Here is a 26,564-nt window from a genome sequence, read left to right on the forward strand (position 1 = left end):
CATATGTGGGCCAACATTTTTTGAGTAGAGTATTTGCAGCTCTGTTCCTGACCCAGCCGTGGATGATGCAGGGGTTCACAGCTTACCGTGGCTGTTCAGGGAGACACAGCATTTGCATTCAAGTGTAGGTGTTTGGTGAACATGGATGGTGGGGCTAAATTCACCCACTGATATTTAAAATGCTACTTGTAAACACAGAGAAATATGTTCTGGAAAGTGCTTTCCCTCAGGAACGAGTTAAGTGATTATAACTTCCCCTTTACTCCATCTGCCAGACACGATCTGCATCCATGTCAATTAGTTAGCCAAACTCATGATCTGCACCAGCCCGTCCCCGCTCTCTGGGACTATCATAAACATCTAGATAATAAGCTTTCCTAGAGTCCCTTCATTTTCCAATCCTTTTTCTGCTTTATTGCAGTATGTGTGACAAAAATAATTGTAATATATTTAAAGTGTATACATTGTGGTGATGTGTTTTACGTAGACACAGTGAAAGGATCACCTCCATAGGGTTCATTAGTTCCCATTGCTTCCCGTATATATGTTTTCTTTTTCATTATTTTTTTTCTCCCTTCCTCCCATCCCCCACCCTGCTTCTTTCCTTCTTTCCTTCTCTCCTTCCTTCTCTCCTTCCTTCTTTCCTCCCTCCCTCTCTCTTTCTTTCTGTCTCTCTTTCTTCTTTTTCCTTCTTTCTTTTTGTGAGAACATTTAAATTCTAACTATCTAGCATATGTCAGTTTTATGATGCAATATCACAGCCACAGTCACCGTATTTCACATTTGGCTTTCTAATCGTGGGGGATGCGATGCTACCTCACCGGGAATGGCCGTCTGAGTTGTCCCTTATGCTTTCTCAGTGCCACGGCTTATGGGATGAAGATGACATCACCGACAGTGGCACAGACAAGGAAGAGTCGGATGATGAGCTGTCCCTCAGTCGTGGCAGGAGAGCCTCCTCTGATTCTCTGAAATCCATCAACCTGGCCGCGTCAGCGGAGTCGGTGCACGTGTCCTTCCCGGAGCAGCCCATGGCCATCCGGAGGAAGCGATCGGGCAGTAGCTCCCAGATATCCCCCAGATCCAGCTTTTCTTCCAATAGGTCCAAAAGAGGTATCTGTCGCATGATTTCCTTAGGCTGGAAAAACTCTGAGTTTTCTGGTTGTTCCGGTGCCAGTGGGTCTGGGTCTTGGGCAGGGGCGTTTACGGGGTGTTCTCAAGGAGACAGATGTGGTGATGTGAGAAGAAAGTGCTTTGACATCACAGGCTCAAGTTCAGTTCGTAGCTCAACTGTGTGACCTGGGGCAGCCATATCGTTCTTTAAAACATCTGATTCCTTCCCAGGATGAGGATTTGGGGTCGTTGTGAAAAGTGGCCAGCACACTGCCTCGTATAGTAAGTGCTGGGCACATGCTAGTTTTTAAATCATATCCAGAGATATGAGATATTTCAGGGTGTGTCCAGAATGCTATAAATCACAATTTATTTTGAAAATATTTTTTAGATTTTATCAGTGGAAACTTTTAGCAAAACCACCTATTTATTCCCTAAGCTAGTTAATTTCTAACTAAATAGTTGGGTATTATCAGCAGACAGATAAGCTCTCCAGTTTCCACTCTTGGAGAAATTGGGTTTTTGTATTTAGAGTGCTCCTGCCTGAAGCTTTCCAAACACCCGTGTATTCATCTTCAGAATACACTTTTCAGGCAGGCACCAGCAGTCATCCATATTCGTTTTACAGTTAGAGAAATCTGGACATGAAAAAGGCATGGGGCATGGACCCAATCTGGAAAACCCACAACCTGGGACCCCGTTTAGCACAATAAAAACTATTCTTCCAATCTATTTCTTCCTGGAATAAAGATCATATAACAGGGGCGCCTGGGTGGCTCAGTCTGTTAAGCATCCAACTCTTGGTTTCGGCTCAGGTCTTGATCTCTGGGTTCATGGGTTTGAGCCCCATGTCAGGCTCTGCACTGGTAGAATGGAGCCTGCTCAGGATTCTCTCTTGTGCCCTTTCTCTGCCCCACCCCTGCTTGAGCTTCCTCTCTCTCTCTCTCTCCCTCAAAATAAATAAACTTAAAAAAAAAAAAAAAGATGGCATAACAACCCCAGAAGGAGCCAGTGTTGGGTGTAGAAACCCAAATACATTTCACTGTGGAGGCAGAGTTGAAACTGCAGATTGCAAATCCCCAGTCACTATTCTTACAGTCCATCGTATATAGTCACCCTCTCAATCTGCTTCAAGCCATCCTCTGCTCTGTGGGTTCCAGGGGCTTCTGTGGTGTTTACGTCAACAAACCTGTAACTCAGCACATCTTGGTTTTTTTCTGTCTCTAGGCAGCACAAGCACCTGAAACAGCAGTCAAAAAGGAAGCAGTGTTTTGAGCATCAAGCAGAAAAGTAAAAGGGAATTTTATATGGAAAAGCTTCAAGAACATTTAATCAAAGCAAAAGCATTTACCATAAAGAAGTGAGTCCATGAAGACACTTGGTGTGGGATGTTTTATTTTAGCGTCAGGGAGCTGATATCAATTATTTCATGTAAACCAGGGGTGCAGAGCAGCGAAGTTACCTCTCATATCACAAACATCATCTGCTTAAGGCATAAGAAAATGACTTGTTATTATATTGTTCTTAATGGAGATGTAATTGACATATAAATTAAGTTCAGGCATACAATATAATGATTTGATAGATGTGTACGTTGTGGGATGATCACAATAGTCAACATTCATCACCACCTGTAGTTACAGATTTTTTCTTATGATGAGACCTTTTAAGATTTACTCTCGGGGCGCCTGGGTGGCTCAGTCGGTTAAGCGTCTGACTTCAGCTCAGGTCACGATCTTGCAGTCCGTGAGTTCGAGCCCCGCATCGGGCTCTGGGCTGATGGCTCAGAGCCTGGAGCCTGCTTCCGATTCTGTGTCTCCCTCTCTCTCTGCCCCTCCCCCGTTCATGCTCTGTCTCTCTCTGTCTCAAAAATAAATAAACATTAAAAAAAAAAATTTACTCTCCTAGCAGCTTTGTAATGTGAAGTACACCGGGCACCTGGGTGGCTCAGTTGGTTAAGCGTCTGACTCTTGGTTTTGGCTCAGGTCATCATCTCACGGCTCATGAGTTCAGGCCCCACATCAGGCTCCTCGCTGACAGCATGGAGCCTGCTTGGGTTTCTCTCTCTCTCCCTCTCTCTCTCTGCCTCTCCTCTGCTCTCTCTGTATCTCAAAATAAACAAACAAAAAAAATTTTTTTAATGAAATGTAAAGTGCAGGATTATTAACTGCAGTCACCATGCTGTGCACCCAGGACTAACTTTATAACTGGAACTTTGTATGCTTTGACCCCCTTCACCCTTTTGCCCAACCCTCCTTCATGGCAATCACCTATTTGTTCTCTGTATCTCTGAGTGTGGGTTCTTTATTTTTTATTTTTTTTAGATTCCACGTATTAGTGATATCATATGTTATTTGACTTTCTCAGACTTGTTCCATGTGTGTGTGTGTGTGTGTGTGTGTGTGTATATTCATCCCAATAATATATATACTTCATTATATACCACTGTGCAAACACACACACACACACACACACACACACACACATTTTTTTTTATCCATTCATCCATTGAGGGACACTTGGGGGCCATGAGTTGGCTATGATAAATAATGCTGCACTGAACCTGGTGTGCAGAGATCTTTTTGAGTTAGTGTTTTCATTTCCTTCAGATAAATACCCAGAAGTAGAATTGCTGTATCATATTGTAGTTCTATTTTTTAATTTTGGAGGGGAGCCTTCATACTGTTTTCCACAGTGACTGCACCAATTTGCATTCCCACCAACGGTGCACGAGGGTTCCCTTCTCTCCACTTCCTCACCAACATGTTATTTTTCTGTCTTTTTGTGTGAGGTAATGTATTGTTTTTAAAAATCACTTTTCAGTGTGATTCATTTTTATATCCATTACATTTATAAACATAGGTTTCTTATTTGAATAGAGTAAGTAATTTCAAGGATTCATAGTATGTATTTCCAAGCATCATCATGCTAAATCCCACCTAGACAGAGAGGGGTATGATGTCAAAGTTGGAAGGTTAGAGAAACACTCTCATCCTGGAGAGGGGAAACTGAGGTTCACTGGCACACAGCTGGTCTCCAGCAAAATGCATGAGCCCCTCCTCCAGTGCCAGGGACCTTGACAGGCAGTAGACAAGCAATGGGAATGGAGGAGGCTCGGCAAGGCTGGCCTTGAATGTGGCCTCTGAGACCAGGAGGGCCATCCAACGTGAACATGGCCTTGAATTGAAGGCAGAACCCAGAAAACAAGGAAGACAGAGCAGAGGCTGGACAGAACAAGATGTAGTCAAAAGCCCAGGGCACTATGTAGGAATCAGAAGGGGCACAGGACCCATAAAGGGGAGGAGCAGGGGCTACCTAATGTGTACAGGGTGCTCAGGTCAGACTCCAGGTCTAAGCACCATTATGTAGTCCCATCTAATTCTCACCCCAGCCCTGTGGGGTTTTACAACAGAGGAAACAAAAACACAGAGAAGTAAGTAGCATGCTCAGGGGCTCACAGGCAGGGAGTAATTGAATCAGGTGACAAACCCAACACCTCATTTCTGGGGCTTTCGACCATTCTCTTGTGCTTCGAACAACAGAGGAGGCCTGTGGTCTCATCAGCACAAGGAGGCAGAGTACCAAGGAAGGCACTTGAATGTGTCTGCACTTGCCATTAGAGCAGAAGCCTCCCCACGCCACACCGGGCTCTGCTGGGGCTGAAAAGGGAGGTGTGACCTGCTGGGAGAGAGGGATACGGAGGAATGGAATGATGGAAATACCCGGTCATCCCTCCCATCCTGCCCCTCCTGAAGCAAGTGCTGGGGGTCTCTGTTTTGCAGGACTTTGCAAATATATGTGCCCATCAGACAGTTCTTCTACAACCTCATCCATCCAGACTACAGTGCTGTGACCGATGTGTATGTGCTCATGTTCCTGGCTGACACTGTTGACTTTGTCATCATCGTCTTTGGCTTCTGGGCCTTTGGGGTAGGTTGGGGGGTGAAGGCCACCACACTTCTAATGAGTAAGAGCGATGCTGTCCTGTGAAGTGCCACTCATGCCTAAACCTGTTGTTTCCTTCCCAGAAACACTCAGCAGCAGCAGACATCACCTCTTCGCTGTCAGAGGACCAGGTCCCTGGGCCTTTTTTGGTGATGGTCCTAATTCAGTTTGGAACCATGGTCGTGGACTGAGCACTATACCTCAGGAAGACCGTCCTGGGAAAGGTCATTTTCCAGGTCATTCTTGTGTTTGGAATTCACTTCTGGATGTTCTTCATCTTGCCTGGTGTGACTGAGAGGTAAGGTGGAAGCCGGAGGCACGCTCCCACTTTAACACAAATATGTTCCAGGAGGTTATCATAACATACGCATCACCACAACAAAATCACCAGGTACAGGCAGAGGCATGGCCGAACAGCACCATGGGTTGGAAAAGTTAGAGATCTTCATCACTATCAAATTCAGTGTGGCTCAAAACGTGAACTGATTCCTCAAACACATTTTCATTGCGTGTTCGTACGCATTCATAGAAATCGGGTTTTTCAGGGTGGGAGAAGTGATGACCTTGGCGATCTGAGAAAACCAGAGGCCTTCCATTGTGATTGTCTCTACCCCTTAGTAGACAGAGATGAACCAGAGATGGTCTTACAGGCACTGCTAAGAGAAGGAGAGGCTCTCAGACTATGTCCTATGAGAAAGTGGGACATAAAAAGAGCAGCCTAAAGTTCAATGGGGAAAGGGCCAGTGAGATCCTTGGAGGTGGCTGTCTGCTGCCTTTCCCTGTCTCCTTGAGCTCTAAGGTCCAGTCATATTGAGGGCGCCATGTCCTCCTGTACCTCATGGGACCTTGTTCACTGCCCTTCTCTCCTGCCTCCAACCCACTCTTCCTCCTCACCCTTTAGATTTCCCAGGTTGCTTCCACCAGAAACACTACTTGGGACTGAGTCGGTGCCAAACGCATGAACAAATGGATGTGCCAATGAATGAAAGAGAAACAAGGGAGACTGCTATAAATAGGACATTATGGGAACAAAAGGTGAACAGAAGGGGACATGGAAGCACCCATATAATGTAATAGGAATGATCTTTTTAATGAACATATCATTAAAAGTCTTCATGTTTTACAAGAAGCTGATCTTTTTATCATACCTCAAGGGTCATTCCTGGCCAAGCCTTGTGAATAACATGGCAATCTGGCTGGCCAATGCCATTTTCCGAAGAGTGACTAGAAAGTAATGAAACCTGCTCTCACTTATGTGGTTCATAACTTGACTCAAATGGCATTCTTAACGAGGAAATTCAACTCTCTCCTGACAATGCTTCAGCTACATGTCTACTCTCACCTGGATGGTTAGGCTGTGACCTTTTGATTTTGGTGACAATGCAAATATTGTAAAAGCAAAAATGGAGTTAGGATGTTTCCCATGAGTCTGAAGTAAAACTAAGTCAATAAAGAATTGTTACCCAGAAAAATACCAACAGCCAAATAAGTCCTTCACACTATACTGCGTATGGGGAGAGTAAACATATCTCAGCTGATAAAAATAACTCAGATTAAGGCAAGCTTTTTGTTAAAAGACTAGTATTTTGTTAAAATACTTTGTAAGGACATTGTGGATCTTATTTGTTAGTCTTTAAAGTGAAATAAATGCGCTTTTCTCTATAAATAATTCTATATACATATCAACTCAGAGAAGTAAACCACATTCAAAAGCCATGGTAGTTAGATGATGAATGTTATCTCTGTGACATTTAAGAGCATCAATGGGCATTCTCCACCAGCCTTCCTAGAAACTCTTAATTTCAGAGATGAAAGGGACCTTAAAAAGCTTTCTAGACCTGCTAACTTCACAGATGAAGATAGGTAAAACCCATACAGAAGAGTGGTGTCCCCAAAGTCACTCAGTTGGCTAGTGGTGAGACCAGATCCCAATCACAGACCTCTTGACCCTACTGTATGCTACACCCCACTTCCCATGGGGGGGTGCTCACTACCAAGCAGATTTCTTGAAATAATACAACCTACAATTCGTTGTGCAGTTGTGAAAAGGATTTGATTTTTCCATCCCCAGAACAGAGTTCCAGAGCATGGATGTTGCCATGTCCTGATAGAAAAGTTCATAGTGACTGGTGTTTCCAGAAATAGGGCAATGGAGAAGCCATGGAGAATCCTTCAGCAGGATCAAATTACCAAATAGTTGGATTATTCCTGCTGGTATGAGTTTCCAATTGATGCTGTAACAAATTGCCACAAACTTAGGGCTTAAAACAGAATGAATTTATCATCTTACGCTGGACTAAAATCAAGGGGTAGGCAGGGCTGCATTCCTTTCTAAAGGCTCTAGGGGAGAATCCCTTTCCTCACCTTTTCTAGCTTCTTGAGGTGCTAGCCTGCCTTGGCTCATGGCCCGGCCTCAGTCTTCAAAGCCAACATCAGTGAGTGGAGTCCTCTTCTCATTACTTCACTCTTTCCCTTCCTCCACCATCATGGTTCCCTCTGACCGCAGCTGAGAAAGATTTCTTCCATTAAGAGCTCATTGATTAGAATCAGCCCACCTGGATAACCTAGGCGATCTCCCTACTTCAAGGTCCTTAATCTAATCTCAACTATAAAGCCTTCTTTTTCTTTGAAAGTTAACAGGGGCACCTGGGTGGCTCAGTTGGTTAAGTGTCCTACTTTAGCTCAGGTCATCATCTCACAGTTCGTGAGCTTGAGCCCCACATCGGGCTCTGTGCTGACAGCTCAGAGCCTGGAGCCTGCCTCAGATTCTGTGTCTCCTTGTCTCTCTGCCCCTCCCCTACTCATGTTCTGTCTCTCAAAAATAAATCTCTCAAAAAAATTTTTTTTAAAAATGAAAGGTAATATATTCACAGGTTCTGGGGATTAAGCAACAATACCTTGCAAACCGAATAGAGCTGGAATGTTTGTTATAATACCTGAATTAATGAAAACTTCAACTCAGTTTCTCATTTATTGAGTACCTGCTATGTCCAGGGCAGTAGACCAGGTGAAAAGGGGCATAACACTAACGTGAATAAAGCAGAGACCTATCCCCATCTGGGAAGGACCACATGATGGGATTCCAGAGATTGAGGCACTATGATAAATACTAACACTATGCCCATAGCTGCACACCTAAGACTAATATAATGTTATATTATATTAGTATAATTAGTATAATTATATTATAGATATTATATAATGTTATATATAAAATCTCCTATGCCCTTTGTAGACAGAGGCTTATCCCTCACCTCTAGCTTCTGGTACATCCATTTTCTGTCCCTACAATTTTGCCTTTCTCAGAATGTCACTTAAATGGATCACACGTCCTATGGCTTTTAAGGCTGGATTTTTTCACTTGGCATAATATATTTGACATTCATCCATGTTGTTGCATGTATCAGTACTTAACTATTTTTTGTTGGTCAGTAGTATTCTATCATGTAAATGTACCAAAGAGTGTTTAAATATACAAAAGTTGAAGGACATTGGGGTTGTTTATAGTTCTTTGGCAATTACAAATAAAGCTTCTATAAATATTACCAAAAAAAAAAAAAATGGCCACAGAGATCATTTCTGTCTCATTGGATCTCACTTTTGAGCCTCACCTAATGGTCATTCCTAGTGCAATGGATTACCCTATCTTTATTTTTGGACATTTATTTCAAGATATATTAGGATTGGTGAGCCTTGAGTCTACATTGCCAGCATGTCAGTGACAATATAATTTCATGTCATTTCAAGCCATGCTGCCATCACTTGTTAACATCCCAGATTCATTTTTCCTCCTCCAGATATTGTTGCTAAAAATTTTACTCATTACTGTGCAAAAGAAAGCAGTCATTAATAGTTATGTTATCTAAATCCTTTTCAAAACAGGAAAAGAATAAGAGAAGGAACAGATTAGGAGTTGAAACTACACAGAAAAAAAAATTATGGCTACCAGTTATAATATTCAGCATCAGGAAGCTCCAATATTTTTTTTATTTTTTTTTAATTTTTTTTTCAATGTTTATTTATTTTTGGGACAGAGAGAGACAGAGCATGAACGGGGGAGGGGCAGAGAGAGAGGGAGACACAGAATCGGAAACAGGCTCCAGGCTCCGAGCCATCAGCCCAGAGCCTGACGCGGAGCTCGAACTCCTGGACCGCAAGATCGTGACCTGGCTGAAGTTGGACGCTTAACCGACTGCGCCACCCAGGCGCCCCCAGGAAGCTCCAATATTTTAAATAATTCATCTGATAAGTGATTTTTTCTGTGTGTGGGCACGTGATTTATTTAGTCCACAAACTTTCAGTGGTTGCCTATAGTCTACAAAGTGCTGTGTGGCTGGTGCCATGGGGGACAGATTGGTGAGTAAGGCATAACTCCACCTGCTAGTAATAAAGGATGGAGAGACCACCAAAAGAAAAAGTCCTTCACTGTGGGAAAATCTTAATGTTCCTATTAGATATAACAGGATTACTTCAGGAACCACTGATTAACTTATTCCAAGTTGATTCACTTTAAGGTTGAAGGAAGGGAAATGTTCATTTATTTTTTCAAGTTTTTATTTAAATTCCAGTTAGTTAGCATAAAATACAGTGTAATATTAGTTTCAAATGTATGATTTAGTGATTTTGAAATTTACATACAACACCCGGTACTCATCACAACATGGGTTGGTCCTTTTATAAGGGATAGAAGACAACACAGTTTTATAACCTTTTTTTTTTTAATGTTTATATATTTTTAAGAGAGACAGAGACAGGATGCGAGCGGGTTAGAGGCAGAGAGAGAGGGAGACACAGAATCCGAAGCAGGCTCCAGGCTCTGAGCCGTCAGCACAGAGCCCGATGTGGGGCTCAAACTCACAAGCTGTGAGATCATGACCTGAGCCGAAGTCGGACGCTCAACCAACTCAGCCACCTAGGCGCCCCACAGTTTTGTAATTTTGATTAAAATTTTGATAGACAACAATTTTTCCTCATGCAGTTTTCATATAAATTATTTGTAAAATCCAAGGACATTTCCCTGGAAAGCTGAAAGAATGTTCTTTCTTACTATTACACCAATAGAGACAGTCCCTAGAAAGGGAGAGGGAAGGAATAGTTGATCTTGGCTCTCTGTAAAGTTCTGATATATTTATTAATAACTTGTCAAGTGCTAGATCATGGTCAAGTGTATTTAACACATTAGGACCTGAAATACCAAAGCTGGTTTCTCTACAGGGGAAGACACTTCTAAGAAATACTTTTAAGATTTCCAGTTGTTGAGATCCACGTAGAGGTCCCTAGGTTCCTGAGATACATGGGCCAGTGCATCCCTGGCTGGTTCTTAGATCTGGTCAACTAAATAGTATTTTCAGTTAAAAAAAAAAAATAACACATGTCTTCTTCTAATGTCAGAATTAAAAGTTAAGACGACGAATCTGAAACATAAAGAGGAATAAACAGGAAGCTTTAAGTGTTGCTCTTAACTTTAAACACAGGGAAGATGGTACAGAAGTCTTGGCAAAAGGGACTACCATTTCGACTGCTGAAGATGTCCTTGGAGAAAAGAATGTTAGATCATGGAATCATAGATTTTCAGAGCTAGGGAAAGTCTTCAAAGGAAGACAGACGTCTTGAGCATGATAGCTTGAGGAACAAACGCAATAGGTTATAAATACCACTGGAACCAAGGGTGTTGAAACTTTGTTAATCCACGACCTGCCTTTATAGATGGATAGCAAAAAAGGGGGGGATTCATTCCTCAGGATACCTCCTCCTACATCTTCCAAATTACAGGTCCTTTGAAGTAAAAAACAAAAAATACATCTTTTTGATGAACTTTAATTTGGATCACGGTAGCAGCATCTTTCACATTGTGAGAAAATGTTCATTAGTAAATTCGCTTAAAAATAAATTAGTTTATTCATGGCCTAAACAACTGAATTATGCACTAACACATTGGAGGCACCATTTGTAGAATTGTTTTTAATTATGAGACTTTCTTACCCTGCTGTTTGCCTTCGAAGTGATCTACTACTAGGTGCAGAGAATTCCTTACAATTGACTGAACTGGCCCTACATGCCAGAGGGGCAATTCGACTTTTTTTTTTTTTTTTGAATCCTAAACTGGTATGCTCTTATACCAGAAGAATATTCCATTATTTCACTTTTATGTTTTTGCGCTTTAGGAAATTCAGCCAGAACCTGGTTGCTCAGCTTTGGTACTTTGTGAAATGTGTTTACTTTGGGTTGTCTGCCTACCAAATCCGTTGTGGCTACCCAACACGAGTCCTTGGAAACTTCCTCACCAAGAGCTACAATTATGTCAACCTCTTCTTGTTTCAAGGGTAAGGAAGGACACTCTGTGTTGTCACAGTCACTCACAGAGGGGAGGCTGGCAATAGAAAGGTACTTGTTTCCTTGGGAAGAAACAGGAAGGTGAAAAAAGGCTGATGTGGCAATTTAGATCATCACAGAACTCTTATGACTTTTGGCAAAAGACAGATACGCCTCTTGAAATAGCCTTTCTAGGTGTAGTTGCCACACACCTGGTCAGCATAGAGTTCTAGAATTATCCACATGGGTTAATTTTCTATTACTGGATCCTGCATAATTACTGTGCTAACATTTCAGGATGAAAACCAGGGATACACGATCCTTGGGTATTAATGTATTTCTGGGCACAATGGAACAGAAATTCGGCATTTGTGCTATTTGAAGATCCCCTTGGAATTTTGCATATACAATGAGTTCCTCCGTTGAAGAGGGCCATTTATTCCACCTAACGTCAACCTGAACGCCACATGACTTGCTTGTCCCTGGTAGTAAGTTAGCTACTAGACAAGGCCTATCGGCTCTTCCGTGTAAGAATTTCGTTGGTAGTATCTCCTCTCTGTTCCAATGAAGATCATACCACAGCCCGGAAGGTGAGGCTGCTCATGGCACCGCTGGCTCCTTGGTTGTACCAGACCTGGCGACAGGTGACTTAGTCACAGAAGAGGTGTTGAGTGTGCTCGGTCAGTCACTTAGTGGGTTCTCTGTGTATGGCCTGATATTTCTTCAATGGGCTGGATTAGTGTTCACTTGGCAGAGCTGAGTGGCCTAGGGGAGAATTTCCGAGTATAACCCAAGCTGCTCTGAAGAGCCTAGGGTGAACCTAGGTCTCCAGCTGGGAGAAGCTCTGTGTTAGTCAAGAAACAGGGAATAGTTCCTAGGCCATAGAGGAGCCCACGCCAACCCATTCCCAAATATGAGAACGTAAGGCCAGAATCTTATTAACCTGAGGCAGCTACTCAGTCCACCCTCTACTAAGTCTACTGTGTGCCCCCAACCCCATGTCCTGCTCCCTCTGACATCTCTCGTCTCCCCTCAGCTTTCACGTATCAGGTGTACAACTTTTCCTAGCTCATTCAACAGCAAAACCCCAGTACTCAATAATCCCGCAACCGACAGATTCTCATAACATAAACACATACACGTTTTAAAATGTAAAATGATGGGTCTTTTTGCAGAAGATATTACCTTAAATATAGAAAATCCTAAAGAATCAACTGAAACACAGTTGTAAGTAATCAACGAATTCATCGTAAAGTTGCGGGATATAAAACCAACATGCAGAAATCAGTGGTGTTTCCATACGCTAAAAACAAAACATCAGAAAAGAAAAAATAAAACTATCCCATTCATAATAGCACCAAAAAACAATGAAATACTTAGAAATAAATTTAATCGAAGAAATGAAAAGATCTGGGCAATGAAAACCACAAGACTTTGATGAGAGACATGGGAGAGGACACCTTCAAACTTATTTAAAAGGCAATCCTAATTTGTTAAGACCATCAGCAAAAAGAAAAAATAGAAAAAAGAATGGAAAATACTAATTCATACGTTGACTTAGGATGAGAAGCAGTTGTATTCCAAGTTAATTTTACCATAAGGGTCACCTTGAGAATTTTTCCCAAGTCATAGGGGCTAAAACAATAAGGAACTACATGAGCTCCCGGGGTTGGGAGGATGACGGGGGCCACCCCACAACTGCCTCTCTAGCAAGATGTGGTTTCTGGCAGGTTCCGCCTCGTTCCCTTTCTGACTGAGCTGAGGGCTGTGATGGACTGGGTGTGGACAGACACGACCTTGAGCCTCTCCAGCTGGATCTGTGTGGAGGACATCTACGCTCACATATTCATCCTGAAGTGTTGGCGGGAGTCTGAAAAAGTAAGCCAATAAAAATGCCTTACCCCTTTTCGTTTCCCTTCCATCCAGGCTGGTTATAAGATTCATGTGAATCTCTGCAAGCTTTGTGGCCAAATACATGGAGGCAGGGGGCAAAAAGGGTGAGGACCTGTGACTGTCCCATTGGTTTCCACCCCGGTGGACTTGGGAATTTTGGACTCACTGCTGCCTTAGTCAGCAATGGCATCCAGATGTGTTCTTCTTTTGGCCAGCCTATATTGTAGTTATTTTTAAAAGAAGAAATGATATATTGCTCTGTGACCCCATAATTCTTAAATGGCTCATTTGGGAGCAGAAGGGAATGTGGTAGGATGGAGAAAAGTGGGGTCAGGTGGCCTGGACTCAGGCTCACCCTCTGATTCACTCTTTGATGAGCGACGGGACAATATAAGTTCCTTGTGCAAAGGAAATCGAAGTGCAAATATTTGCTTATTCTGTTAGGTTGAATATTGAAGTTTGAATACGGTTACAATTACTGTTATTTATTGGATTTTTTGCAAAAGCTTAACGTCGGAAACAGGAGTCATAACAGCAGTGGCAGTGGCTCAACAAGCATTGGCGGAGGTGGTAGAAAGTATCCCTTTTTTGTTTCTCTTCTTGATAATACCCTCCTTGAAAAAGTTCCCTCCAGTGTATATAATTTCTAGTATGTTCTGCTGCTGCTTCTTGGAGTTCCAGTTTCATAATCACGGGTCCCACTGACCTGCGGCTCCTGTATTCGTGGGGTTTGTGAGAGTAAAGGAGGCAGGGCTGGCAGTAAACTTAAAATCTGCTAGCTTGTCCTCATTCGTAAGGAGCAGAGAAGCTGATAAAATGACAGAATATGGCAGATATTCTACCAAAGGGACTTTGAAGGTAACAGTCATGGCGATAAAGCATCCAGAAATCGTGACCAATGAAGAAAAGCGGGAAGAACCAAGAATTGTTCTGTCGGAAGTAGAAAAACAAATGGAAGGAGGCGAAGACAATAGCCACTTTTAACTATTTGAAATAGTGGGAAATAGGGGGAAAGTTTGAATTTGTCTAGAAGACGCAAGATAACAGAGTTGAGACAGGTTGGCAAAAGCTCTAGTAAGCTTCAGTGGCATCTGACGAACTTCCTAACAGTCGAAGCTACCCCATCACAGACTGGCTGCCTCAGGAGGTGGCTGCTGCCCAGAGGTGTCCACATCTACACCATCACACAGAGGAGAATTTACATCCTGAAACCTCTGTGCTGGGAAGCGTGGGTCCTAGATCTATTCATTCAGCAGCTTATCATATCAGTTGTCTATTGCTGCTTATCAAACTACATCAAACTTAGTGGTTTAAAAATAACCACCATTTTGGAGGCACTTGGGTGGCTCAGTTGGTTGAGCCTCTGACTTCGGCTCAGGTCATGTGGGTTCAAGCCCCACATTGGGCTCCCTGCTCTCAGCACAGAGCCCACTTCAGGTCCTCTGTCCCCTGCTCTCTCTGCTCCTCCCCTGCTCATGCTCTGTCTCTCAAAATAAATAAACTTAAAAAAATCACAACCATTTTCTTTGCTCACAATTCTGCGGGTCGGCAGTTTGGGCTGCATGTCGCTGGACAGACTTGCCCAGGGTCATCTTGTGGCTGCTGTTCCAGAGGGAGCAGGCACAGGCCAGAGAAAGGCCCGAGAGAGAAGCGGTTCAAGAGACAGGCAAGTGGAGAAGATAATTTCAGAATAGAGAGGATCTGAACCTCTGTAGATGGTAAGGAAAAGAAGAGTAGAAAAAAAGAAAAAAAAATTCTTAGCATCGAAGCCAAAGGATAAAGGTCTGGGTGGGGGGCCTCGGGAAGCGTGGGACCAGAGGTGTGGGTGAATAAGTGAGTAGTGGCAAAGAGGAGTGGCCATCCTACGGGAAGCTGGGGAAAGATGTGGTGAGCCAACTGCACACCACATAGCCTGGCTTCCGCATGAAGTAGACAAACTTATCTGTTGACAGCAGGAGGGAAGGTCGGCATCCTAAAACCCAGAGCCTGTCCACTGAGCACTGGAAACCGTGAGATACTACTTCCTCTGGATGAATGGGAGGGGAGTCCTCAGGTGGGGGTTTCTGAATCAGAGGGCACATTACTGTCCCACATCGATACAGGGCCACCTTTCATGGGAGCAGCTGTGTCTGCCCCATTTGTTAGCTCTTACAAACTTTTCACTGCCTTTGAGCCAACAGGTGACAACCATCTTTTTTTTTCAAGTTTTTTTTTTTTAATGTTTATTCATTTTTGAGAGAGAGGAAGAGCCAGAGTGTGAGCGGGGGAGGGGCAGAGAGAGAGAGAGGGAGACACAGAATCTGAAGCAGGCTCCAGGCTCCGAGCTGTCCGCACAGAGCCCAATACGGGGCTGGAACCCAGGAACCCTGAGATCATGACCTGAGCAGAAGTCAGGCACTTAACTGACTGAGCCACCCAGGCGCCCCGACAACCTTCTTAATACTATAGTGAGGAAGTCACAGCCATTGCCTGTCGTCCTTGTGAAGGACAGGGTTTGCTGTGCCCTAGAACACGAAGCATTCCTCCCCACAAAGGGTTTACGATTATTGTTGTCATTTTATCTTCAAGAAACAAAAAGCCTCATCTCAATGTATCACCTTTGGTGATACATGCGTCACCTCTACTTAAATATATACTTCTATCTTAGGCTCAGTCGCTGGCTATTTCAGAATAAGAGCCTTTTAAATCACACGTAGTACAATTTGCTAAGGAACTTAGGTGTGTGGGACGTCAGTGTCAGGGGAATCCAGGCGAATCTGGTACGCGTTTTTACTCCATCCCATCAGAGACAGAAACGTTACCAGTGACCGTCTCTTGTCCAGTATAAAGCAGAAGAGGAAGCTGCTTTTAAAAGTAAATTTTCTTGGGGCACCTGGGTGGCTCATTCGGTTAAGTGTCCGACTTCGGCTCAGGTCATGATCTGGCGGTTTGTGAGTTCGGGCCCCGTGTCGGGCTCTGTGCCGACGGCTCGGAGCCTGCAGCCTGCTTCAAATTCTGTGTCTCCCTCTCTCTCTTCCCCTCCCCTGCTCGTACTCTGTCTCTCAAAATTAAATAAATGCTAAAAGAAAAAAATTAAGTAATTTTCTTGGGGATTCTTCCAAGTCGAATGTGCTGTGTTCCAGGGGCTTTATGAACACACTTTATGAAGCCAGAACAATTTCCCAAAAGGCAGAGTGTTGGCATAGGAGCACTCACAAATGCAGGCCACTCGGTCCCAGTCCTCGTTTCCAATGGTTTCCAGGCAGCCACGTCCCAAAACACTTTAGGAAGCTGATTGGAAATGTAGCCTGGAAGGTTATGCAAACTGGGAGACCCAGAAGAGCATTGACTTACCCAGGAAAGGGGTGACAGGCAGTGCAGGACAGGAAGGGGATGGTCCCTTTGAAAGGTGACCTCTCTCAGAGTTAGAGAGAGGTCCAGAGGTGCTGGCCCTGTCCTGCCCCGGGGCTGAGCAGGAGAAGGGGGAGAGCGGAGGGGGAGGTTCTGGGGATTTTAGCAGTGAGCCTCAAAGGGTGGCCTCCAGGAGAGGAACCGATATGGCACCACTACAGTCAGAAGAGACCCAGGCTGTTCTTAGCAGAGAAAAGTCTTGAACCAACAAAACACTTCGCCACCTTATGCCTGAGCGCTCCTGCGTGAGGATGAGAGGCCGCTTGTCTCAACTTGCCTCCCGGAGAAAAAGATGAAAAAGCAAGCCTGTGTGTGTGTGAATATATATCTGAAATTCTCCAATACTGCAGTTTTTCTTTCGCAATAGAAAATTGTAATCAGTGGCCTCAAATTCCAGCGCAAAGATACCGAAATACAGTGCTGGATCTGAACATCGTACCCTAACTCGGAGCACAGCCACTGAGAGGCACTATCTCCTGAGCACAGAATCCATAATGCTGCCCATATTGGCTCCCGTGCACCCCCGTCCAGCCCCCGCCCTATACTTCCAGGCCTGACTTCAGCAATCACGGACGGCCAGGGCCCATAGAGCCATTGTAGCAGTGCTGGCTCCCAGACCTCTGTCCTTGTTGGTCGCTTGTCACATGAGCTCAGCGCCTGCAGGCAGAATGTGGATGAGTTTTCCTTACCTCACCTCTAGTGAAATGAATGGCTGCCTCCGGAGGGATTGTGCCCCCCAGGATAAATCTCACAGCCAGGCTGGGGAGTGGGGGTAACCCCCATATTGTGTGTGCAGCCCAGCTTCAGGGGCTGACCCTGGAAGGCAAAAAGGTCACGGAGAAGCAACATTTAAGCAAGGATTACACGTGCATATCTGAAGCCCTTTTGATTCCGGACAGCAAAGCTGGCTCCTTGCGCCTTGCTTAGGAGCCGTGCTTGGTGGGTCCCTAACAAAGCTGATGGAAGTGATCCCATCCCTCCCAGACGCACTGCTTTTGTAGGAGAGAGCAGGTCCCTCACGTGACGCACACTTCTGCCACCACCCCCACTTCCTGCTGTTCAGCACAGCCCCCGCTGAGGACCCGCGTGGAGTCCTGGCGGCCGAGAGAGAGGGCTCTTCTGATCGTATAGATCTTATTGCAGGGCTTGAACCACACTGCCTTCTGACAACGTGTGTCATGAATGAAGTGAAAATCTTTTTTCCACCCACCAAGAGCAGGTGGTTGATAGGCACAGCTTGGAATATTCAGGAATTTGCAGTAAAATGTCTTTCTCCCGCATGATCCCTTGAAAGCAGAGGCTTTGTTCAGCAGTATTTGATCCATCAGTCCATAGGTTCATCACCAGCCAAAACCAACACAGTTTTAAGGAGAAAGTCCCTCGGGTCCCATTGGTCCCTCGTGGCACCGCCGTGGGGACGTGTTGGGTGCTCCTTAGAGCTTCACATCACTACTTAATTTCCTAGAGTGACCTGAGCGAACTGAGCAGAATCAGGACTCAGTCGGGTCCCGCGGCAAGAGCGCGCACCCCTCCTCCCCGACCCAGACCCCGCCTGCTTCTCGGGGCCAGAAGCCTGAGCCCGGTGTGACGCCTCTGTTGCAGAGATGCCCGCAGCCCCGGGGGCAGAAGAAGAAGAAAGTGGTCAAGTATGGCATGGGAGGCATGATCATCGTTCTGCTCATCTGCATTGTCTGGTTTCCCCTTCTCTTCATGTCCTTGATCAAATCTGTGGCGGGGGTCATCAACCAGCCCCTGGACGTTTCGGTCACAATCACCCTGGGAGGGTACCAGGTAACCGCTGTGCACCTCCCCCAGGGCTCACTCACCTGCCGGCGCCTTTCCCGATAAACAGCCACAGGATGTGGAGTTAGCTTTGGTGCTCCAGATTCCTCCCTACATTTCGGCTGGTCAGCAAAGACGTGATGTATGAGATAAGTAAAGCACCGAGGACAGTGAAAGAATCGTTTTGTTCTGGTTGGGTAATCACTTCAAAAAGAGATCTCTGAGGCCAGCTGCCCTCGGGTACCCGGGGGGGGGGGGGGGGGGCGATAACACGGCGGAAATATTGTTCTTTGAACCCAGGATGCAGAGACGGGCCTTGGAGGGCTAACGGCACCTTGTTTCTTTGTTTTCCAGCCTATTTTCACAATGAGTGCACAGCAAAGCCAGTTGAAAGTTATGGATCAGCCCAAGTTTAATAAATTTATGAAAGCTTTTTCTAGGGACACTGTAAGTAAATGCATGTAGTAGATCTCTGTGAAGACCTTCTAGACGAAAGGTGAGCTCACTGCTTGTCATTTTGTTCACTCCTCTGTCATGGCCTGTGGTGGTGGGAGGGACTTTTCAGGGGTTACCAGGGGTCCGCAGCGCATTTCTGGCCACTGGCCCCTTTGATACTCTGAGCCATTATGTCCGTATCATTGGATATGTGTTAATAAACGTAATTGTAATTCGGGACATTTTAATGTAAGCTTAACAGATGTAGGTCCTCTTTCATATTTTTAATTTTTTTTTAATTGTAGTAGATACTGACCCCTTTGATGGGTAGGTCTAATCTGAGAATCTATATCAAGGGAGTCATTCAAAATGTTGGAAAAGCTCTATGCAGGCCTTGCTTGTGCTGGCATTCTCTGCATTAGTAAAAGCTGGAAGCCACTGAGGGCTTCATAACTAGGGACCAGTTAAATAAGTTATGGCAAATGTATCAAGTGAATTTGATAGGCACCGGCTGCCCTAGGGCGGTCGGCGTGGGAGAAGGCGACCACCACTTTTCATTTTATTTACATGCTATGTCTTCTGAATGTTTTCCGAGTAGCGTCTTTCATAATACAAAATAGTCATTGCAGAGACTCTGCATGGCGTGAACATTTCTCAAGATAAAACCTAAGTGAAAAAGGACACACATTCCTATTTTTTAAATTAAAACAAATCAAATCTACATTTCCTGCCATATATCACGGCGGTGATGCCCTGGTGGTTAAGTTGCGGCTGATGTATTCTCTTCCCTACCTTACAAACTTTTAATCACGTGATAAATTGAGCTTTCAGAATTAAAATCTGCTTTACAAATAATACTTTGTATTTAAAGAAAATGATTAGGCACACAGATGCTTATCTCCTTTATAAAATTATCAGCCTCTAATGCACACTGCCAAAACTAATCTTGAGGGATGTGCAGCTATGAAGACAGGACCAGGATATTGTGGGTGGATTAAATTTGACTGGGTGGTGAGAGGGAGCACCCCAATAGTTGATGCATTTCCTTCTTAATGGGGAGGAAAAGGACACCAAGTCATTTGTCTTTTCTTTATTGATGAGTTGGGATGATCCCATAGCTGTATTGGTGCGGCAACATCACCAAGATTGCTCCGTGGCACTCGGGCTGCCCATCCCTGTGGGGAGGGGAACAGAATAGTGCAATTGAGCATGAAGACCATGCACTGTAAAAATTGCCCTTCCTTACTAAGAATTCCCCTTCATGTAGCCAGTTACAAAGAACAGTAATCAGTAATCACTTTATTTGTACATCACCACAGGGGGCACATGGGTGGCTCAGTCCGTTGGGCGTCCGACTTCGGCTCAGGTTATGATCTCAAGGTTGGTGGGTTCGAGCCCCACGTCGGGCTCTGTGCTGACAGCTCAGAGCCTGGAGCCTGCTTCAGATTCTGCCTCCCTCTCTCTCTGCCCCTCCCCTGCTCGCGCTGTGTCTCTCTCTCAAAACTAAATAAACATTTTTGAAAAATTTTTATTTGTACATCCCCATATATATGATCTATTTATGCATGTGTATTTGTGCGCATACAGGGTGCTATGCAATTTCTGGAAAATTATGAAAAAGAAGACATAACTGTAGCAGAACTGGAAGGAAACTCAAATTCTTTGTGGACCATCAGCCCTCCCAGTAAGCAGAAAATGATAAGCGAACTCATGGACCCCAATAGTAGCTTCTCTGTTGTTTTTTCATGGAGTATTCAGAGGTAGTTACTGTATTTCCATGCATAATTTCCCCTTTCCCCCCAATCTAAACTCGGGGTGGGGGTGGGTGGATAGAAGTAAAGAAAAAGTCGATGGATGTGGTGTATAGCTGACATTACACTTTGGGAACGTTCACTCGATGCTACAGCTAACATCTGTGTTTACTAAATAACAGTTTGCCTAGGAATCTCTGACAAAAATAAGAACTTCTTAGTTTTCCTTTTTTCTACTCACTCCAGTTTTTAAAGAGAGGCTGGCAGTGAGTTTTGTGAATGAGACAGAGAGAGAGGTAAAGCAAAAAGAAAAAGTGTCATGACTTATAAAATGAAATGGTCTGGATGATTGTAAGATTTCCCTGAAAGGTGGACATTTGGTCTTAGCAATAAGGAATTGGCAGTCTCGGGAACCCAAATTCTCACTCGAATCCCTCCAAGGTAGGGAGGTCCTGTCAGATCTTTTCTCGAAGCAGGAGATGTGAGAGCAGCCTGGGAGTCCCAAGATGGGAGAGCTGAGAGAGATTCCTTCTTACCCAACCTGAGCCCATGGCCAGCGCGTGGCCACTACTGCACTTGTTGATCTCTGTTAAGTTTGTATTTAAACTCAGTTAGTTAACACACAGTGTAATATTAGTTTCAGCTGTACAGCATAGGGATTCTTCACTTCCATACAACACCCGGTGCACCTCACAAGTGCCCTCCTTAATCCCCATCACCTATTTCACCCATCCCCCAACCCACTTCCCCTCTGGTAACCGTCGGTTTGTTCTCTGTGGCTAAGAGTCCCTTTCCTGGTTTGCCTCTCTCTTTTTTTCCCCTTTGCTCACTTGTTTTGTTTCTTAAATCCTGCACATGAGCGAAATCATATGGTATTTTTCTTTCTCTGACAGACTTATTTTGCTTAACATAATACTCTCTAGCTCCATCCATGTCTGTGCAAATGACAAGATTTCATTCCTTTTTACCGCTGAGTAATATTCCACACACACACACACACACACACACACACACACACACACCCCACATCTTCCTTATCCATTCATGAGCATGTCTTAAGAAAAGTTCTTGCATTCAGAAGCCCAATGTGTTAGTGAAGCAATCGGGGAACCTCAACACAATACACTAGTTGGTTGGCTTAGTGTTTGTTTGTTTGTATTTGTCATAGTCTTGTGATTCAGGATTCTATGCCAGCAGTCAAGTGACAGGTTCATTGGGTTCATGGTTCCTGGCTTCTAGGATAAAATTAAGAAAGAATTCTGACAGGTACAGAAGAAGGTTTCTCCAATCTAAAGTGAACTTACAAGGAAACAGTAAAGAAATATCTGAAAGGGGGCTGTTCAGAATTGAAAGAACTCTTTCTTTCATCTTATTTTCTCCTTTAGAACATCCCAAATTCCTCACATGAAATCCTGTACTGCCAAAATTCACTTTCTAGCCTTTTCTTTGAAGAGCTACCAAAATAATAATAATAATAATAAATAACAATATTAAAGATCAACTCTTGATGGAACATTCTTTAAAAGCATGGATTCTATTAGTCACCATGGAGACTAACCTCACTAGATTAATAAAAAAAAAAGTGTTTCAGAAACTCATTATCAGAGCATCAAGACGGTTTCTCTTCTAGTCAACAGACTCTGCCCTCTCACCTGCCATCTGTTTTAAAGGTGTTTGTGGCCTCCCCGGGCTTTACTAACTTGGTTGTCTAAGAAGCTGGACGTAAAGGTGAGGTGGACAGAAAAGGTTGGGGGTGACAGTTGTGGATCCAAGGAAGACTTGGTGAGATTAATAAAATGAAGAGTCAAGTGAATTTTTGAACGTCTCTTCTAGACTTCCAAGTAATCACTGACATTGAGCCTTTTTATTTCTCTTCACAGAAACATGAGTTTGGGTGCAAAGGCAGAAATTGCAACCGATAAGCTTTCTTTTCCTCTTAAAAATACCACACGAGAACATATAGCTAAAATGATAGCCGGCAACAACACGGAAAGTTCAAGAACACCAGTGTAAGTGATTGCTCCTGTTAATTAGCTTTAATAGATGGATATGTCTGGTACAAAATCTGCATCTGCAAACTCACGTATACCAGAAATGCAACTTTCTTCAGTAACTCAAGTCAATCTCTACTTGGAGGCCTCATTGTGTTACATTAAGGCAGCTCTGTTTTCCTCCCCCGGTACTCTGTCCACCTAGCCCTGGGAGTACTGACCTTGTTCCTGGGTAGCAAACTTTGCTCTTATCTGACCATAATCACCAAAAGCCAGAAAAAGCCCCTGGGATACCCCTCCTCTACTATGACCCCCTGGCCTGGGGTCATTGAATGGATGGGAGATGAGGGGAAGATAAGGGGTAAAAGGAAATTTGCCGGGGGGGGGGGGGGGGATCTACATCTTAATATATTCTCCTGCCGTATAAGTACTCCACTTCAAACAGATATAAGCTGTGATGTCTAGATTCTAAGCAGGAGGGAGAAAAAATGCTATTGGTATAAAACCACTAAATGAAGTATTCCAGACGTCCACCAGCCAATGCCTAGTTCTGACCTCCAGTCTGCCTTGGCCCCACTTTAATGCAGTGAATATAAGCCGCCATGATGCAGTCCTCAGACGTGCTCCCTACGACAGCCTTTGTTAATCACTAAAGTTGAAGGAACCTCAAAGACTGTCAGTTCCTCCCCCATTATTTCATGAGAGAACAGGCAGGCCTAGAAAGACACAGCGACCTGCTCAGGTCACTTAGCTTGTCCTTGGCAGAGGGAGGGTTAGGTCCAGGCCACTAGTTCTCCCCTCAAGCCTCAGTCTTGTCACTAGATAGATTCATGCCGTCCACTTGATTATAGATATATCTAGAGAGAGAGAGTACAGACCTAGATCCTAGCAAGAAAGACAGTCCCTTGCTTCAGAAACAGTCACAGTCATGGAAAATCTCTGTAGCAGTTTTCAAGTCATAAACTGCTCATGTACAGAGTTTACTTGAGTATTCGAATAGAAACAGGTAAAATTTCTTTGGCTTCAGAGAATTCTAGTTATAATGGAACCCATAAATTGCGATGACATCATATTGTATACATATACAAAGATTCACCATTATCGTTTGATATGAGGTCAAAGTAGCAACAAAAAAAATCAATTTTATGTGGGTAAAACAACTAAAACTTAATTATGCTTCCCCTCCTTTTTTTTTTTTAACATACAGGACTATAGAAAAGATCTACCCATATTACGTGAAAGCACCTAGTGATTCGAATTCAAAACCTATAAAGCAACTTTTGTCTGGTAAGGCTGAGAAGGAATTATTTCAGAACTTTTTTTTTAACCTTCTTTTATTCAACTTCTACAGTTTGCATTTTCAACCTTTCTCGAGCTTCTTTCCAGTTTTCTGTCTCTGTGAGACAGAGCTTATAGGAAGCATGAGACTCCCAGCTGCGTTCCACAGCCAGAAGGAATCAGTCAGTCACCAGAAGCCATATTCTTCATTGTTTTCATTGATACAGAACTTGATGGGCTTAAATCCACATTTAGTGCCTTAGTCTGTTTACTTGTTTCTATTAACGTCCATATCTTGGGCAGAAAATGGCCTCATGCAGTATTAAATATGAAGGCCCCGGGGCGCCTGGGTGGCGCAGTCGGTTAAGCGTCCGACTTCAGCCAGGTCACGATCTCGCGGTCCGTGAGTTCGAGCCCCGCGTCAGGCTCTGGGCTGATGGCTCGGAGCCTGGAGCCTGTTTCCGATTCTGTGTCTCCCTCTCTCTCTGCCCCTCCCCCGTTCATGCTCTGTCTCTCTCTGTCCCAAAAATAAATAAAATAAACGTTGAAAAAAAAATTTAAATATGAAGGCCCCACGATAAGTACAATAAAAAGGTAGCAGGAAATGTGTGTGATTCAGCCCAAGGGTCGTTAAGTAGCAACAGTAGTCTCTAGGGACTGTATTTACCCCAAATAACAGAGATGGTAGTAAGATGATGATATGGAATTCTTAAGCATTAATTATGAAGCATTGTTTGACTTCATCAGTTGCCTGGACCAGAACAGATGGGTGTGGATGGTAAAAGTAGAAGGACAATGCGGTATATATCCAAGTCACATTCATTCCTTTGCCAGCATGGGTTGCTCATTGTCACCAGGCAGTATGCCAGGCACTGGAGACGAGGTTCTCCATGGTTCATGTTTAGCTGGAAAGATGGGGATTGCGTAGGTAAACAGGTAGACGCCCCCAAGGAGATCTCAAGAAGTAGAGGCAGCATAGAGGTTCCGAAGACAAGGGTGGGCGGGCCCCCACATCTCTGTGCATTTCTTCCTCATGAGGTTCAGCCTGTGAAGTCCCCCTTCCCCACACCACAGGTCTTGGTGTTCTCAGGTCCTGCCGACACAACAACTTCTCTGATTAGCTTTACTGAGTTCTCTCTGATCTTTACCATAAGGCCTATTTAGCATACGTTGGTGGTTATCACCAGTTTGCAAAGGGGGAACCAAGGCCCAGTGTGTGAATTACTCAGCAAAGGTTATACAACCAGTACGTGGACAAACTAGATCCAAACATGGGCCAGATGTCCCCCTTCAGAACTCTCTAGACTTCAGAACCAAGGTTCTGTTTTTCTTCCTGAGCATTCTCAGTGGTTCACATTCTTCTTGAGGAGGGGTTTCTTTATCTTTATGAGTCTCCTGCCTCACTCTCCATCCATCCATCCATCCATCCATCCAATAAACTTACATTGCCACACACTGTCCTAGATTCCTTTGATCTAGGAATTTAGCAGGAAATAATGCAGCCACGGCCCCCACCCTCACAGAGTTTATAGTCCACCACCATGATTCTCAGTGGAGGCCATATTATCATTGGCAGTGGTGGTATTTTCTTAGAAAGGCCTACACAGAGATCTCCAAGCTTTCTGTTGGCCCTTTTACTGTTCTTCCATATTCACCCTAAGCTCCAACACAAGCAATCATTAACCACACATCATGGGTTTTCAGAACTTTCCTGAGCTTCATGCCATCAATCCTTGCAGAAATAACCTCCTCTCGCTCTCCATCTCCACTTTACTGATGTTCTCAGCAAAATTCAACTCAGAAGTCATGTCATCTGGGAAGCCCTCATGGATCCTACCAACCAAAATTGTTCTCTCCTTGTCAGCACAGGTCTAATAGTGGTTGCCACGTGCCCATAAGTTGTGCTCATGTACATGGCCTGTTCCCATTGAGATATGGAATTGTGCTGTATTCAACTCTGTAACCCCTGATCACCTAACAGAGGGCCTTCCTCCCAGAAGACACTCAATAAATGCTAGTAATATGATTGGATTAGTCAAGTCAATAAAAAGTCAGTGATCTGGGTTTTTAAATGTCTAACTAGTTGCTTGGAATTATTAGCAAAGAAATATACTCATGTATATTAAGCACGTGTGATACTCACGTATATATCACGTATATATCACGTGGGTCTTATGCACACCTGCGGCCCACTTTTCTTTCTCCACTCACACTGTTAACATGTGCCCTACTCATCCTGGCATCACACGCTACGGATAGTGGTAATCAGGTTCTGCCATCTGACAACTGTTTGTGTGCATTGAATCTTAATATGCTTATGCTAACTTGGTTTCATTTTTCTCGTCTTGCAGAAAATAACTTCATGAATATCACCATTATTTTGTCCAGAGACAATACAACTAAATCTAACAGTGAGTGGTGGGTTCTCAACCTGACTGGAAACAGAATATACAATCAGCACGCTCAGGCCTTGGAACTGGTGGTCTTCAATGACAAAGTCAGCCCGCCCAGTCTGGGGTTCCTGGCTGGCTATGGGTAAGGATGCATTTCAATTAGCAGTCACAAGAGCCTACTTCTGTGTCATATAAAGTTGATGGGAAGCTTTGTACCTTCCTAAAATTCTTGAACTTAACAGCTGCAGTGTTAAAATTCATAGATCATTGGCCCTTCAAGA

General features: G+C 44.1%; 1 protein-coding gene and 1 long non-coding RNA gene across 2 annotated transcripts in view; both read left to right on the plus strand.

Moving 5' to 3' along the window:
- Positions 1 to 26,564, plus strand: part of PIEZO2 (piezo type mechanosensitive ion channel component 2) — a 487,982-nt gene that overhangs the window by 458,890 nt on the left and 2,528 nt on the right. Inside the window, 4 exon segments of the mRNA XM_043558273.1 lie at positions 20,458 to 20,630; positions 22,502 to 22,630; positions 23,820 to 23,899; positions 26,242 to 26,425. Coding sequence (XP_043414208.1) covers positions 20,458 to 20,630; positions 22,502 to 22,630; positions 23,820 to 23,899; positions 26,242 to 26,425 — 566 coding nt within the window.
- Positions 809 to 13,738, plus strand: LOC122470551. Its single transcript, XR_006293935.1, has 6 exons — positions 809 to 1,113; positions 2,341 to 2,473; positions 4,896 to 5,043; positions 5,142 to 5,356; positions 11,223 to 11,381; positions 13,101 to 13,738. It is a non-coding gene; the product is annotated as an uncharacterized LOC122470551 (long non-coding RNA).

This window comes from Prionailurus bengalensis, chromosome D3 (assembly GCF_016509475.1).
Source record: "Prionailurus bengalensis isolate Pbe53 chromosome D3, Fcat_Pben_1.1_paternal_pri, whole genome shotgun sequence".
Taxonomy (NCBI): Eukaryota; Metazoa; Chordata; class Mammalia; order Carnivora; family Felidae; genus Prionailurus; species Prionailurus bengalensis.